The 15,872-nt window shown below is 36.8% G+C and overlaps 1 protein-coding gene across 4 annotated transcripts in view; it reads left to right on the top strand.

Moving 5' to 3' along the window:
- The window catches only part of dos (daughter of sevenless), a 564,233-nt gene that overhangs the window by 241,776 nt on the left and 306,585 nt on the right, over positions 1 to 15,872 (top strand). For all 4 annotated transcript variants that reach the window (XM_067787082.1, XM_067787081.1, XM_067787080.1 and 1 more), the window contains exon 2: positions 3,370 to 3,676. In XM_067787082.1, coding sequence (XP_067643183.1) covers positions 3,370 to 3,676 — 307 coding nt within the window. The remainder of the gene's footprint in view (positions 1 to 3,369; positions 3,677 to 15,872) is intronic.

The raw sequence follows: 15,872 nt of genomic DNA, 5'->3' as shown, positions 1-15,872 counted from the left end.
AGCTATACAGCGGTGGTTTGTTTGACTGGCAAATTTGCTACTTCTATTCCTTTTTACCAACTATATTTATTCAGTGTTGCGCCATCTGGTGCAAATCACTGATAATGCTGGATTTTTGTTTATTGTCAATTACTTTGTTTGACATTCCCAAGTGCTCATGGTTTATTAACAATTGTTTTTGTTTTTATCGGCCTATTGATAAATCATTCAAGGTTCGAATCGAGCTCAAGGCCAGAACAATAATTTTTTTTCTAATGATAATTATTGTTATTTTTTAATTTTTCTAAATTTGAAAAATTGTATTTTGTTTTTGGAATAGTAAGTAGAAAATGTTTCAGACAACCTGCCATAGCTGCGCAGATAGATCCATTTCGAAGGGTGCTAAGCCTTCATCATCAGTACGCTTTAGGCATGCTGCGCTAACCATTTAGCTATACAGCGGTGGTTTGTTTGACTGGCAAATTTGCTACTTCTATTCCTTTTTACCAACTATATTTATTCAGTGTTGCGCCATCTGGTGCAAATCACTGATAATGCTGGATTTTTGTTTATTGTCAATTACTTTGTTTGACATTCCCAAGTGCTCATGGTTTATTAACAATTGTTTTTGTTTTTATCGGCCTATTGATAAATCATTCAAGGTTCGAATCGAGCTCAAGGCCAGAACAATAATTTTTTTTCTAATGATAATTATTGTTATTTTTTAATTTTTCTAAATTTGCGCAGCTATGGCAGGTTGTCTGATCCATTTCGAAGGGTGCTAAGCCTTCATCATCAGTACGCTTTAGGCATGCTGCGCTAACCATTTAGCTATAGAGCGGTGGTTTGTTTGACTGGCAAATTTGCTACTTCTATTCCTTTTTACCAACTATATTTATTCAGTGTTGCGCCATCTGGTGCAAATCACTGATAATGCTGGATTTTTGTTTATTGTCAATTACTTTGTTTGACATTCCCAAGTGCTCATGGTTTATTAACAAATGTGTTTGTTTTTATCGGCCTATTGATAAATCATTCAAGGTTCGAATCGAGCTCAAGGCCAGAACAATAATTTTTTTTCTAGTGATAATTATTGTTATTTTTTAATATTTCTAAATTTGCGCAGCTATGGTAGGTTGTCTGAAAAATTTTCTACTTACTATTCCAAAAACAAAATACATTTTTTCAAATTTAAAAAAATTAAAAAATAACAATAATTATCATTGGAAAAAAAATTATTGTTCTGGCCTTGAGCTCGATTCGAACCTTGAATGATTTATCAATAGGCCGTTAAAAACAAAAACAATTGTTAATAACCATGAGCACTTGGGAATGTCAAACAAAGTAATTGACAATAAACAAAAATCCAGCATTATCAGTGATTTGCACCAGATGGCGCAACACTGAATAAATATAGTTGGTAAAAAGGAATAGAAGTAGCAAATTTGCCAGTCAAACAAACCACCGCTGTATAGCTAAATGGTTAGCGCAGCATGCCTAAAGCGTACTGATGATGAAGGCTTAGCACCCTTCGAAATGGATCTATCTGCGCAGCTATGGCAGGTTGTCTGAAAAATTTTCTACTTACTATTCCAAAAACAAAATACAATTTTTCAAATTTAGAAAAATTAAAAAATAACAATAATTATCATTGGAAAAAAAATTATTGTTCTGGCCTTGAGCTCGATTCGAACCTTGGATGATTTATCAATAGGCCGTTAAAAACAAAAACAATTGTTAATAAACCAATGTCAAACAAAGTAATTGACAATAAACAAAAATCCAGCATTATCAGTGATTTGCACCAGATGGCGCAACACTGAATAAATATAGTTGGTAAAAAGGAATAGAAGTAGCAAATTTGCCAGTCAAACAAACCACCGCTGTATAGCTAAATGGTTAGCGCAGCATGCCTAAAGCGTACTGATGATGAAGGCTTAGCACCCTTCGAAATGGATCTATCTGCGCAGCTATGGCAGGTTGTCTGAAAAATTTTCTACTTACTATTCCAAAAACAAAATACAATTTTTCAAATTTAGAAAAATTTAAAAATAACAATAATTATCATTAGATAAAAAAATTATTGCTCTGGCCTTGAGCTCGATTCGAACCTTGAATGAAATGGTATATTAACTTTGGTCCGATGTTTGTAACGTTGAGAAATACAGAAGATACACTCACCATTAAGTATACCGAATTGATCAGGGCGACGAACTGAGTTGATATAGCCATGTCCGTCTGTCCGTTCGTCTGTCTGTTTGAACGCAAACTAGTCCCTCAAGTTTTGAGATATCTCAATGAAATTTGGCGCAAGGATGTATTTTTGTATTACATTTTTCGGATCCGGTAGGATCGGACCACTATAACATATATCTCCCATACAACCGATCGTTCAGATAAGACGATTTTGGTCATTCCTGCTGCAATTTAGAAATTATAAATGTAAAACTCGGTGATATATATTTTAATATATCATAGAAGATTTTTCCGAAAAAATCACTTTGATCGGAGCTATATATAGTATATATCCCATACAACCGATCGTTCAGATAGAAAGATTTTTGGTCATTTCTCCCTGAATTTAGAAAGTATAAACGTGAAACTCGGTGATATATATTTTAATATATCATAGAAGATTTTATGAAAAAATCACTTTGATCGGAGCTATATATAGTATATATCCCATGCAACCGATCGTTCAGATAGAAAGATTCTTGGCAATTTCTCCTACATAAGCGTTTTACATTATAAAAGTAATTTTTATTCGAATAGAAAAAGCTCTATCTGTTTTTTTTAACTAAATAAAGCTGAGTGTGGAACAAGAACTGATTTGAATACACAACCGCACTTTTCATCACCCATTGGCGTACTTCATATTATAAGCAAATTACAATATAACTGTCAAAACGGTTTTTTTTGTTCTCCTGAAAAACTGGGTCCTTGTTGAGGTTATAAGCCGACGTATAAGCCGACGATATTTACTTTGCTGACATAAGAGTACCTTGTGCTGGCATAAACTAATCGAAATAAATATAGAAATACTAGCCCCTTCTTTAAATAATTTGATACACTGATTTTAAGCGAGTGTTATAGGCAATGTCTTTGTGTTTTTCTTTTCTTAAATTCGGTACTCGCGTTTTTTTCTAGCTTTACCCAACTCTGCAAGAGGTAGAAAAGAGGTTTTGTTACACACTTACTTGTTGTTAAAAAAATACAAACTTGTTTCAAATCGGATAAAAGTAGCGAAGTACTCACTAGTATTGGTTGTACTCTATATCTTTTACCGAGAGTACGGGATCGACACTATTCTCACTGCACTCATATGTTTTTGTAAAACCAACTCACACTTAACATTTATTTATACGTTTTTTTACTTTCCTCCCTGAACAGCGATGGCGTCGACGGTGGTTCACTTTAAAACAAGGAGAAATTCCGGAACAGTTCTGTCTCGAGTATTACACTGATCGTAATTGTCGGAAACTAAAAGGCATTATTGATTTAGATCAATGTGAGCAAGTTGATTGTGGTCTTCGACTGGAAAACAGGAAACAAAAATTTCAGTTTATGTTCGACATCAAAACTCCGAAACGCACTTATTATCTAGCGGCCGATTCAGCAGAATATATGAGGGATTGGGTTAATTGCATTTGCCAAGTATGCCACTTACACGACACCAATCATTCAATGGATGATTGTGGTAATTATTCATTATTTTAATGTGCCATATTATACATACATGTGTTTCAGGATGCCCCTAAAAATAGTATTCGTCCGCCGTGATTCCTGTGGATTGGTTTCATTTACAAAAGATCTTACTAATTTCGTTTGTAGTTACAAGCAGTGTTATTGATCGGTTCACTCACCAAACCACTTTTTTAAATTCAAAATACGAATCGAAGCTTGGAAATTGAAACTGTTCCTTTTAAGAGAGTATAAACTATAGTTAAACTTGATTTGAGTTTTACCTTGCCTTTTTTGATTCTTAGGAACCATTTTTCAGTACGAATTTAATCTGTGGTTAAAGTTAATCTCAGTCTAACTCAATGTACGTTTACATAAAATATTCTTGCTTATCACAGCTAAAGGGACCAAAAGTGCAGGTTCAACCTCCAGATAACTTAAACTCGCACTGGAAGCCAAAGTTTATTAATTCCGATTCTTACATATGAGAATCAGAAATATATATACAAAGTGTGATTGCAATAGAGTCTCTTTTTACAAACTTTTTAAGAATATTTAAAAGTTTGCCTTTTCTTTAATTTTTCAATTTTGTAGTTATATTCACGGCATGGTATAAAGTGTTAAGGTAAATTCATTTTGACTTTCTTTACGGAAATTAAAATTTTTGTCACATTTTCGTGTCTTCCTCAGGGAATCTATTTATTAAATACGAAAAACATGTATGTTACAAATACAATAATTGGTATTAATGTTCAATATTAAATCACTTACATTGTTTAAACCAGTGGTTTTTGTCACATTTCTTTAAAAATATAAGTACACATATTAATAACAAACAAATAAGAACAATAATTAAAAATCACACCGACATTTGCTACATTAAAATACCGTCTATTAACATTAAAAACAATATTGCACTTGTCACCTCCAGACATTTTTTGTTATTGACGTCGCATAGGCACAATTAATATTATCAACGTCCTCTTTAAAGTTGATCGTTGTTGGTAGTTTTTGTTGTATGCGCAGTCCCTCTAGTGTCATCCTTCGACGCGTTCTGTTCTCCACATCCAGTATTGTTGCGTTGTCGAAATCAGCTGTGTGTTTCTTTTCCGTAAGGTGTTGGGCCAGTGCTGTATTGCTTTTGTTGTTTTTTGCATCTAGTTCATGTTCCTTTATTCTCGTTCCTAGTGATCTTTTTGTTGTGCGTATATAAACTTTGTTACATTTCTCTCCTTTGTTACCATGACATCGAATTTCGTAAACTACGCTATGTAGTTGTTCCTTTTCAATTTTGTCCTTTGTTTTTGTATATGCTTTTTAATGTATGATATGGTTTGTGTGCATAGCTTGTGTTACTGCTTGGTATGATTTTGTGTAATGTTTTGTTGTCTGTTAGCTGTGGTATTTATGTAACGCTAATGTATGTTTTTTGGTATTTTCGCTATTTGCTGTGTTCAGGTTCTTGTGTTTGTTTTTATACCTTTCATGAAAATGAAATGGTATATTAATTTCGTCACGAAACACAAAATTGTAAGTCCTTAAAGGAAAATAGATAGACCCACCATTAAGTATACCGAAATAATCAGGTTGAAGAGCTGAGTGGATTTAGCCATGTCCGTCTGTCCGTCTGTCTGTTTGTATCCAAACTAGTCCCTCAATTTTTGAGATATCTTGATAAAATTTGGTGAGCGGGTGTATTTGGGTGTCCGATTAGACATTTTTCGGAACCGGCCGGATCGGACCACTATAGCATATATCCTCAATACAACCGATTTTTCAGAAAAAGAGGATTTTTGTAATATCTTACTCAATTTAACAGATTGAAGCTTAAACTTCACCATATACTTTCGTATATTGCACATATTGTTGCCTGCAAAAATTGATGAGATCGGTCGTATATATAGTATATATCCCCCACAATCGATTGTTCAGATAAGAAACTTTTCGTAATTACTGCCCTATTTTAAGAGCTAGAGGCTTCAAATTTCAACGAATGCTTACGTATATAGCATATGTTGTTGTCTGAAAAAATCATACAAATCGGTGGTATATATAGTATATATATGGTGGTATATATAGTATATATTGTAACGAATGTTAGCAGCACTGAGCGATGCTATCGTCTCTAAGCCGATGCTAAGCAGTAACGTGAATGCACATCAATAATTCAATCATTATGTATCTACATAAACGAAACAATAACTGCGTCAACATATATGTACCATGTACGTATACGAGCAGCGGAGAGTCAAGGCACTAACACATGCATATATCTGAGAAGTTTGAGAGCTACTGCACTAGTAGATTCTGGAAGCGCCTAAAAGATGTATAAAATTGTGCAATTTTAGTTATAGCTGAGAAGTTTGAGAGCTCATGGACAATGCTAGTAGATTCTAGAAAAATGCGAACGAGGAAACCAAAGAGTATAAAAGGCAACAGATGTAGAGGCGCTGCAATTCAGTTTGATTTGAGTTGATCAGCAGTTACAACTAAGACGATATCTAGCGAGCAATAGCAGTATTATTTTGAATAGTGGAGTTTCATTTGAGCTATCAGTTTGGTTATTAAGCTATTCGTTGCACAGTTACTGTTGTGAAGTATTTTAATAAAGGCCATTTTTCCATTATTCAATATTGGAGTTATTTATTCAACAGTTTAGTGATTCGAACTTAGCAGAGGATTGCAAATAAGAGGATTTGCAGCAAATTCGTTACAATTGGTGTCAGGAGAGGAACTGTTGAATAAATTCCAGAGGACAACAAGGACATGGCAAAGTTCAGTGAATTGAAGACCCAGCAACTAAAGAAGGAGTTGGAGAGCCGTGGATTGAATACAAGCGGCGTTAAACTCGAACTTCAGGCACGGCTACGAGAGGCAATGGAAGCAGAAGGAATTGATGTGGACGAGTATGTCTTTTATCCTGATGAGGACGAGACAACAGCAAAAATTGAAGAGAAAAATGAAACACCGCAGACAATGGCGAACACAGACCTGAACATGATGTTGGCTGCAACATCGGCACAAATGTCCGAAATGTCATCACAAATTTCTACGCAGCTCGAAGAACAGAAGACATATATGGCATCCCAACTGGAGTCGCAAGAGACACGTATAACATCTAAGATGGAAGCACAAGAGGAGCACTTATCATTGCAGGTGGCGCAAATGTCTTCGCAGTTGGAAGCACAGGAACCAAGGGTAACATCAAAGCTGGAAGCACAGGATACAAAAATTGTGCAGCTCTAGGACAAAATTGATGATGAGATAGAAACTTTGAGAGGTCGTATACAGGAGTTGCAATTAAATCGCCCAACAGTCTCAGCGAGTAATCCAAAGGTAAAGACTCCATCTTTTGACGGCTCTGTTCCTTTCCAGGTATTTAAGCTACAGTTTGAGAAGACCGCAGCAGTGAACAACTGGAATGTGGAAGATAAAGTTGCCGCACTCTTCGTAGCATTGAAAGGACCAGCTGCCGAAATCTGTCAGACTATTCCAGAGTACGAACGGGACAGTTATGACGCATTGATGGCTGCTGTAGAACGGCGATACGGAAGCGAACACAGGAAACAGATATTTCAAATAGAATTGCAAAACCGCTACCAAAATGCTAACGAGACTTTGCAGGAGTTTGCTTCGGACATTGAGAGATTGGCTCATCTTGCAAATGCGGATGCACCCGTGGAATACACGGAAAGAGTGAAGATTCAGAGCTTTATAAATGGCATACGGGACGTCGAAACGAAGCGAGCCACATACGTGAACGCAAAGCAAACATTTTCTGAAACGGTATCCCATGCATTGACTCAGGAAACGGCGTCATTATTGAGCAAACCAGCATACAAAGATCATCGTGTGGAAGCAGAAAGGCCAGAGTGGGTAGATACAATTTTGGAAGCTCTGAAGGGATCACAACAAAAAATGCCGGAGTTATGAAATGTTTCAAGTGCGGTAACCCAGGTCACATTGCACGTCATTGCAGTAGCAATTCCAATAGTTCCAACAATGTGGGTGACCGAAACGCAGAGCTGAAGGAGACGAGCAAATCTCCAAATCCACTCAATCGTTAAACTAAAGCGAGTCAGCCGCAAAGGGGCGACAGCTGGCTCCCTCAATTGAATGCCCCATAATCTCTATCTCGCAAATTGGAAGAAGGTCAAGCAATGTTACTGTCGGAGGACATGTGGATGGATAGGAACGTTTACTGACTGTAGATACGGGTGCATCCCATTCCATCATTCGATCAGATTTAGTCAACAAGAAGATAAGACCATTGCTTGGAGCAAGATTACGTACAGCCACGGGAGAGGACACCCAGGTAATTGGAGAAGTAGAATGTGAAGTAGCAATTGCGAACGTCACGGTACTTCACAATTTTATAGTGGCAGGTATTGTTGATGAAATCATAATTGGAGTGGACTTCTTAATCAACCAAGGCATCAAGATCGATATGCAAAGCAAGACGATGCGATATAAGTACATGGATGTGCGACTTAATTTCGGCTACGAGAGAGGCTACAGCAGTAAACGAGTGCTGGTGGAAGAGAGTCAGCAAATACCACCAAAATCAGAAGCAGTCATCTGGGCAAAGGTTGATGGAGATTGTGGTACAAACAAATTGTGGGTTGTCGAAGCAGCAAATAAATCAGCACTGAACATACTTGTAGGAAAAACCCTGGCTATGACAAAACAAGATGGACGTATTCCGGTAAGAGTACTCAATGAGTTCAAGTCACGATTCAATTTGACCAAAGGAGGTATTTTGGGAAGATGCCAAGAGGCCGAAGTAGTTATTAACTGTGAACAGCTCCAGGAACACGTTTCATCTAGTAATACTGATCTTTAAAATGATATCACGGCATGGACGCATGGGCTAGAGGAAGCCTATCAGAGTAATGCAAAAAAACTGCTCATAAAATACGCGAACATATTTGACCAGGATGGTTCCAAACCAGGCCGCACCAAGGTTGTGAAACATCAAATTGACACTGGAGATGCGAGGCCGATCCGTCAAGCTCCACGTAGTGTTCCACTGGCGAAGCGGGAAGTTGTGAGTCAAATCATACAAGAAATGAGTGACAGCGGCGTCATCGAACCATCAGCTAGTCCATGGAGCTCACCGGTAGTACTTGTAAAGAAGAAGGATGGAAAAATGAGGTTTTGCGTGGACTACCGAAAGTTGAATGACGTTACGAAAAAGGATAGCTACCCGTTGCCAAGAATTGACGACACTCTGGACTCGCTATCTGGTACGAAATGGTTTTCCACACTACTGGCAAGTTGAGGTGAAGGAGGAAGATAAAGAGAAAACAGCCTTCAGTGTCGGTGATGGTCTTTGGCAATTTACAGTGATGCCTTTTGGGCTTTGTAATGCACCAGCTACTTTTGAGAGACTCATGGACCAGGTACTGAAAGGACTACATTGGAAAATTTGCTTGGTGTACCTGGACGACATCATCGTATTGGGCAAGAGTTTTGATGAACATCTTAAAAACTTGGAGGAAGTTTTCCAGAGAATAGCTTGCGCTGGTCTGAAGTTAAGTCCCAAAAAGTGTACGCTGTTTAAAAAGGAAGTAAATTATTTGGGCCACAAGGTAGTGACAGAAGGTGTCTGTACAGCGAATGAAAAGATAGAGGCAGTAAAGGATTGGCCAAGACCAAAGAATCTGCATGAATTGAGAAGTTTCCTTGGGCTGTGCACATATTACCGCCGATTTGTACCAAATTTTGCCTGCGTAGCCCATAGTCTCCACGAGCTAAAAAGGAAAAATAAAGATTTTGAATGGAAGAAGGAGCAAGAAGTAGCTTTCCAAACATTGAAAGAGCGGTTGTGCACTTCCCCAATGTTGGCATACCCGATTCCAGGAGCAACATTTATTCTAGATACAGATGCGAGCCGATATGCTATAGGAGGCGTTTTATCACAACTGGTCGATGGACAAGAGAAGGTAGTTGCATATTACAGCCGTTCAATTGGAAAACCAGAGAGGAACTATTGCGTTACACGGAGAGAGCTGTTGGCATTGGTAGAGTGCATTAAACATTTTCACAAATACCTCTACGGCCAGCGATTCCGTGCCAGGACAGATCACGCAGCGTTGAAATGGCTTCTGCAGTTCCGTAATCCAGAAGGAGAACTGGCACGGTGGATCGAGCGACTACGAAGCTATGACTTTTCCATTGAGCATCGAAAAGGTAGTACCCATGGAAATGCTGATGCAATGCCACGAAGACCATGTAGTCTGGAATGCAAGCACTGCTCAAAGGCCGAGGCTAAAGAAGACATTATAGATGTCCGGCTAATGACTATAACGTGTACGGATGAATGGGACAAGGAACAACTAAGAAAGTGTCAGCTAGAAGATACAGATCTGTCACATGTTATGCAAGGGCTCGAACGAAACGAAAGACCAAGCAGAGAGGAGATGTCAGCAGAGAGTCCCATTGCGAAGTCATATTGGGCACAGTGGAACAGTTTAGAATTGATATCCGGTTGCTTGCATCGAGTATGGGAGAGTGAGGATGGTCAATGCAAGAAGAAACTGATAGTTGTTCCCAGGAAGAGGATTCCTGACGTGCTCAGCGAGCTGCACAATGGTCCAAGTGGAGGTCATCTTGGAATCACGAAGACGCTCGAGAAAATTAAGCAGAGATTCTATTGGGTTGGTTGCCGTCAGTCGGTCACCGAGTGGATTGCCAACTGCGAGGTATGCAACAAAGCGAAAGGGCCCAAAACCCGAAGTCATGGCCAGATGAAGCAGTATATTTCAGGTGCACCATTTGAAAGGATCGCCATGGATGTCGCAGGTCCATTTCCTACTAGCAACCGCGGAAACAAATACGTACTGGTGGTTATGGATTATTTCAGTAAATGGCCAGAGGTATACCCAATCCCAAACCAAGAAGCAGAAACAGTAGCAGAAGTGGTTAAAAACGAATGGGTTGCAAGGTATGGTGTACCAATGGAGTTACATTCTGACCAAGGCAGGAATTTTGAATCAGCTGTGTTCCAAGAAATGTGCAAGAAGTTGGGCATTCGAAAAACACGGACAACTGCATTGCATCCTCAGTCGGATGGTATGGTGGAACGCTTCAATAGAACATTGGAGGAGCATTTAAGGAAAGTAGTAGACAAGTACCATAAGGACTGGGATACACACATATCATTATTCTTGATGGCCTACCGATCGGCAGTACATGACACAACGGGCCAAACTCCCGCAAAGTTAATTTTTGGCAATGACCTTCGACCGCCAGCTGATTTGAAGTATGGGATAGATGCCGATGCGGAGAGGAATGTTAAGAAATCCACTGGTGTCTTGGAAGAAGAGCTGAGAGAGATACACGATCTGGTAAGGCAACGAGCAAAGATTATGAGTGACAAGATGAAAGCGAGGTACGATAAAGCAATTAATTCGGAAGGGTTTCAGGAAGGAGATTTGGTGCTGCTATACAACCCACAACGAAAAAAAGGTTTGTCCCCGAAATTGCAGTGTAACTGGGAATGCCCATACAAAGTTGTAAAGCGAATCAACGATGTAGTGTACCGCATACAAACCATTGGAAAACCACGAACCAAAATGAAAGTGGTTCATTTGGAGAGGCTAGCAGCGTTTAGATCGAGAGATTTGTCTGATCGGGAAGATCAGACTTAGGTGGAGGGCAGTGTAACGAATGTTAGCAGCACTGAGCGATGCTATCGTCTCTAAGCCGATGCTAAACAGTAACGTGAATGCACATCAATAATTCAATCATTATGTATCTACATAAACGAAACAATAACTGCGTCAACATATATGTACCATGTACGTATACGAGCAGCGGAGAGTCAAGGCACTAACACATACATATATCTGAGAAGTTTAAGAGCTACTGCACTAGTAGATTCTGGAAGCGCCTAAAAGATGTATAAAATTGTGCAATTTTAGTTATAGCTGAGACGTTTGAGAGCTCATGGACAATGCTAGTAGATTCTAGAAAAATGCGAACGAGGAAACCAAAGAGTAAAAGGCAACAGATGTAGAGGCGCTGCAATTCAGTTTGATTTGAGTTGATCAGCAGTTACGACTAAGACGATATCTAGCAGCAATAGCAGTATTATTTTGAATAGTGGAGTTTCATTTGAGCTATCAGTTTGGTTATTAAGCTATTCGTTGCACAGTTACTGTTGTGAAGTATTTTAATAAAGGCCATTTTTCCATTATTCAATATTGGAGTTATTTATTCAACAGTTTAGTGATTCGAACTTAGCAGAGGATTGCAAATAAGAGGATTTGCAGCAAATTCGTTACAATATATATAGTATATATAGTATATATATATAGTATATATATATAGTATATATATATAGTATATATATATATTTTTGCAATTTTAGCCCCATTTTAACAGCTAGAGGCTTCAAATTTCACCGATTGCTTACGTATATAGTATATATTGTTGTGTCAAAAAATCATAAAGATCGGTGATATATATAATATATATATGATGGTATATATAGTATATATATATTTTTTTTTTTTGCGATTTCGGCCCCATTTTAACAGCTAGGAGCTTCAAATTTCACCAAATGCTTACGTGTATAGCATATATTGATGTCTGAAAAAATCATTGAGATCGGTGGTATACATAGTATATATCTCATACAACCGATTGTTCAGATAAGAAGCTTTGTGCAATTTCTGCCCCGTTTTAACAGCTAGAAGCTTCAAATTTCACCAAATGCTTACGTATATAGCATATATTGTTGTCTGAAAAAATCATAGAGATCGGTGGTATATATATTATATACTTCATATAAACTGTCATTTTTGCCCCTTTTTTACGGATAGAAGCTTCAAAATTCATCAAATTTCATCAAATAGTTACGCTTACTTCATATATTTTTGAAATACGTGATTCGTAGTCATAGTTTTACATGCAGACCACAAAAAACGTGAAGCTTTGCATCCTCACACAAAGTACCTACCTATTTTTATACCTTTCATGAAAATGAAATGGTATATTAATTTCGCCACGAAACCCAAAATTATAAGTCCTTAAAGGAAAATAGATAAACCCACCATTAAGTATACCGAAATAATCAGGTTGAAGAGCTGAGTGGATTTAGCCATGTCCGTCTGTCCGTCTGTCTGTTTCTATGCAAACTAGTCCCTCAATTTTGAGATATCTTGATAAAATTGGTGAGCGGGTGTATTTGGGAGTCCTATTAGGCATTTGTCGGAACCGGCCGGATCGGACCACTATAGCATATATCCTCCATACAACCGATTTTTCAGAAAAAGAGGATTTTTGTAATATCTTACTCAATTTAACAGATTGAACCTTCAAACCTCACCATATACTTTCGTATATTGCACATATTGTTGCCTGAAAAAATTGATGAGATCGGTCGTATATATAGTATATATCCTCCACAACCGATTGTTCAGATAAGAAACTTCGTAATTACTTTCCCATTTTAAGAGCTAGAGGCTTCAAATTTCAACGAATGCTTACGTATATAGCATATATTGTTGTCTGAAAAAATCATACAGATCGGTAGTATATATAGTATATATATGGTGGTATATATAGTATATATATATAGAATATATATATAGAATATATATATAGAATATATATATATTTTCGCAATTTTAGCCCCATTTTAACAGCTAGAAGCTTCAAATTTCACCGAACGCTTACGTATATGGCATATATTGTTTTCTGAAAAAATCATAGAGATCGGTTGTATATATAGTATATATCTCATACAACCGATTGTTCAGATAAATTTCTACCCCATTTTAGCAGCTATAAGCTTCAAATTTCACTGATTGCTTACGTATATAGTATATATTGTTGTGTCAAAAAATCAGAGAGATCGGTAATATATATAATATATATGTGATGGTATATATAGTATATATATTTTTTTTTTGCGATTTCGGCCCCATTTTAACAGCTAGAAGCTTCAAATTTCACCAAATGCTTACGTGTATAGCATATATTGATGTCTGAAAAAATCATTGAGATCGGTGGTATACATAGTATATATCTCATACAACCGGTTGTTCAGATAAGAAACTTAGCGCAATTTCTGCCCCGTTTTAACAGCTAGAAGCTTCAAATTTCACCAAATGCTTACGTATATAGCATATATTGTTGTCTGAAAAAATCATAGAGATCGGTGGTATATATATTATATACTTCATATAAACTGTAATTTTTCCCCTTTTTTACGGATAGCAGCTTCAAGATTCATCAAATTTCATCAAATAGTTACGTTTACATCATATATTTTTGAAATACGTGATTCGTAGTCATAGTTTTTACATGCAGACCACAAAAAACGTGAAGCGCTGCATCCTCACACAAAGTACCTACCTATTTTTATACCTTTCATGAAAATGAAATGGTATATTAATTTCGTCACGAAACCCAAAATTGTAAGTCCTTAAAGGAAAATAGATAGACCCACCATTAAGTATACCGAAATAATCAGGTTGAAGAGCTGAGTTGATTTAGCCATGTCCGTCTGTCCGTCTGTCTGTTTGTATGCAAACTAGTTCCTCAATTTTTGAGATATCTTGATAAAATTTGGTGAGCGGGTGTATTTGATTGTCCGATTAGACATTTGTCGGAACCGGCCGGATCGGACACTATAGCGTAAATCCTCCATACATCCGATTTTTCAGAAAAAGAGGATCTTTGTAATATCTTACTTAATTTAACAGATTGAAGCTTCAAACTTCACCATATACTTTCGTATATTGCACACATTGTTGCCTGAAAAAATTGATGAGATCGGTCGTATATAAAGTAATATCCCCCACAACTGATTGTTCAGATAAGAAACTTTTCGTAATTACTGCCCTATTTTAAGAGCTAGAGGCTTCAAATTTCAACGAATGCTTACGTATATAGCATATATTGTTGTCTGAAAAAATCATACAGATCGGTGTATATATAGTATATATATGGTGGTATATATAGTATATATATATATAGTATATATAGTATATATATATATAGTATATATAGTATATATATATATAGTATATATAGTATATATATATATAGTATATATATATATATTCGCAATTTTAGCCCCATTTTAACAGCTAGAAGCTTCAGATTTCACCGAACGCTTACGTATATGGCATATATTGTTGTTTGAAAAAATCATAGAGATCGGTTGTATATATAGTATATATCTCATACAACCGATTGTTCAGTTAAGAAACTTCGCAATTTCTACCCCATTTTAACAGCTATAAGCTTCAAATTTCACCGATTGCTTACGTATATAGTATATATTGTCATGTAAAAAAATCATAGAGATCGGTGATATATATAATATATATGATGGTATATATAGTATATATATATTTTTTTTTTGCGATTTCGGCCCCATTTTAACAGCTAGAAATTCAAATTTCACCAAATGCTTACGTGTATAGCATATATTGATGTCTGAAAAAAATCATTGAGATCGGTGGTATACATAGTATATATCTCATACAACCGATTGTTCAGATAAGAAACTTTGCGCAATTTCTGCCCCGTTTTAACAGCTAGAAGCTTCAAATTTCACCAAATGCTTACGTATATAGCATATATTGTTGTCTGAAGAAATTATAGAGATCGGTGGTATATATATTATATACTTCATATAAACTGTAATTTTTGCCCCTTTTTTACGGATAGAAGCTTCAAAATTCATCAAATTTCATCAAATAGTTACGCTTACTTCATATATTTTTGAAATACGTGATTCGTAGTCATAGTTTTTACATGCAGACCACAAAAAACATGAAGCTTTGCACCCTCACACAAAGTACCTACCTATTTTTATACCTTTCATGAAAATGAAATGGTATATTAATTTCGTCACGAAACCCAAAATTGTAAGTCCTTAAAGGAAAATAGATAGACTCACCATTAAGTATACCGAAATAATCAGGTTGAAGAGCTGAGTTGATTTAGCCATGTCCGTCTGTCCGTCTGTCTGTTTGTATGCAAACTAGTCCCTCAATTTTTGAGATATCTTGATAAAATTTGGTGAGCGGGTGTATTTGGGTGTCCGATTAGACATTTGTCGGAACCGGCCGGATCGGACCACTATAGCATATATCCTCCATACAACCGATTTTTCAGAAAAAGAGGATTTTTGTAATATCTTACTCAATTTAGCAGATTGAAGCTTCAAACTTCACCATATATTTTCGTAT

This window comes from Eurosta solidaginis, chromosome 5 (genome assembly GCF_040869045.1).
Source record: "Eurosta solidaginis isolate ZX-2024a chromosome 5, ASM4086904v1, whole genome shotgun sequence".
NCBI lineage: Eukaryota > Metazoa > Arthropoda > Insecta > Diptera > Tephritidae > Eurosta > Eurosta solidaginis.
This window is presented reverse-complemented; position numbering and strand designations above follow the sequence as displayed.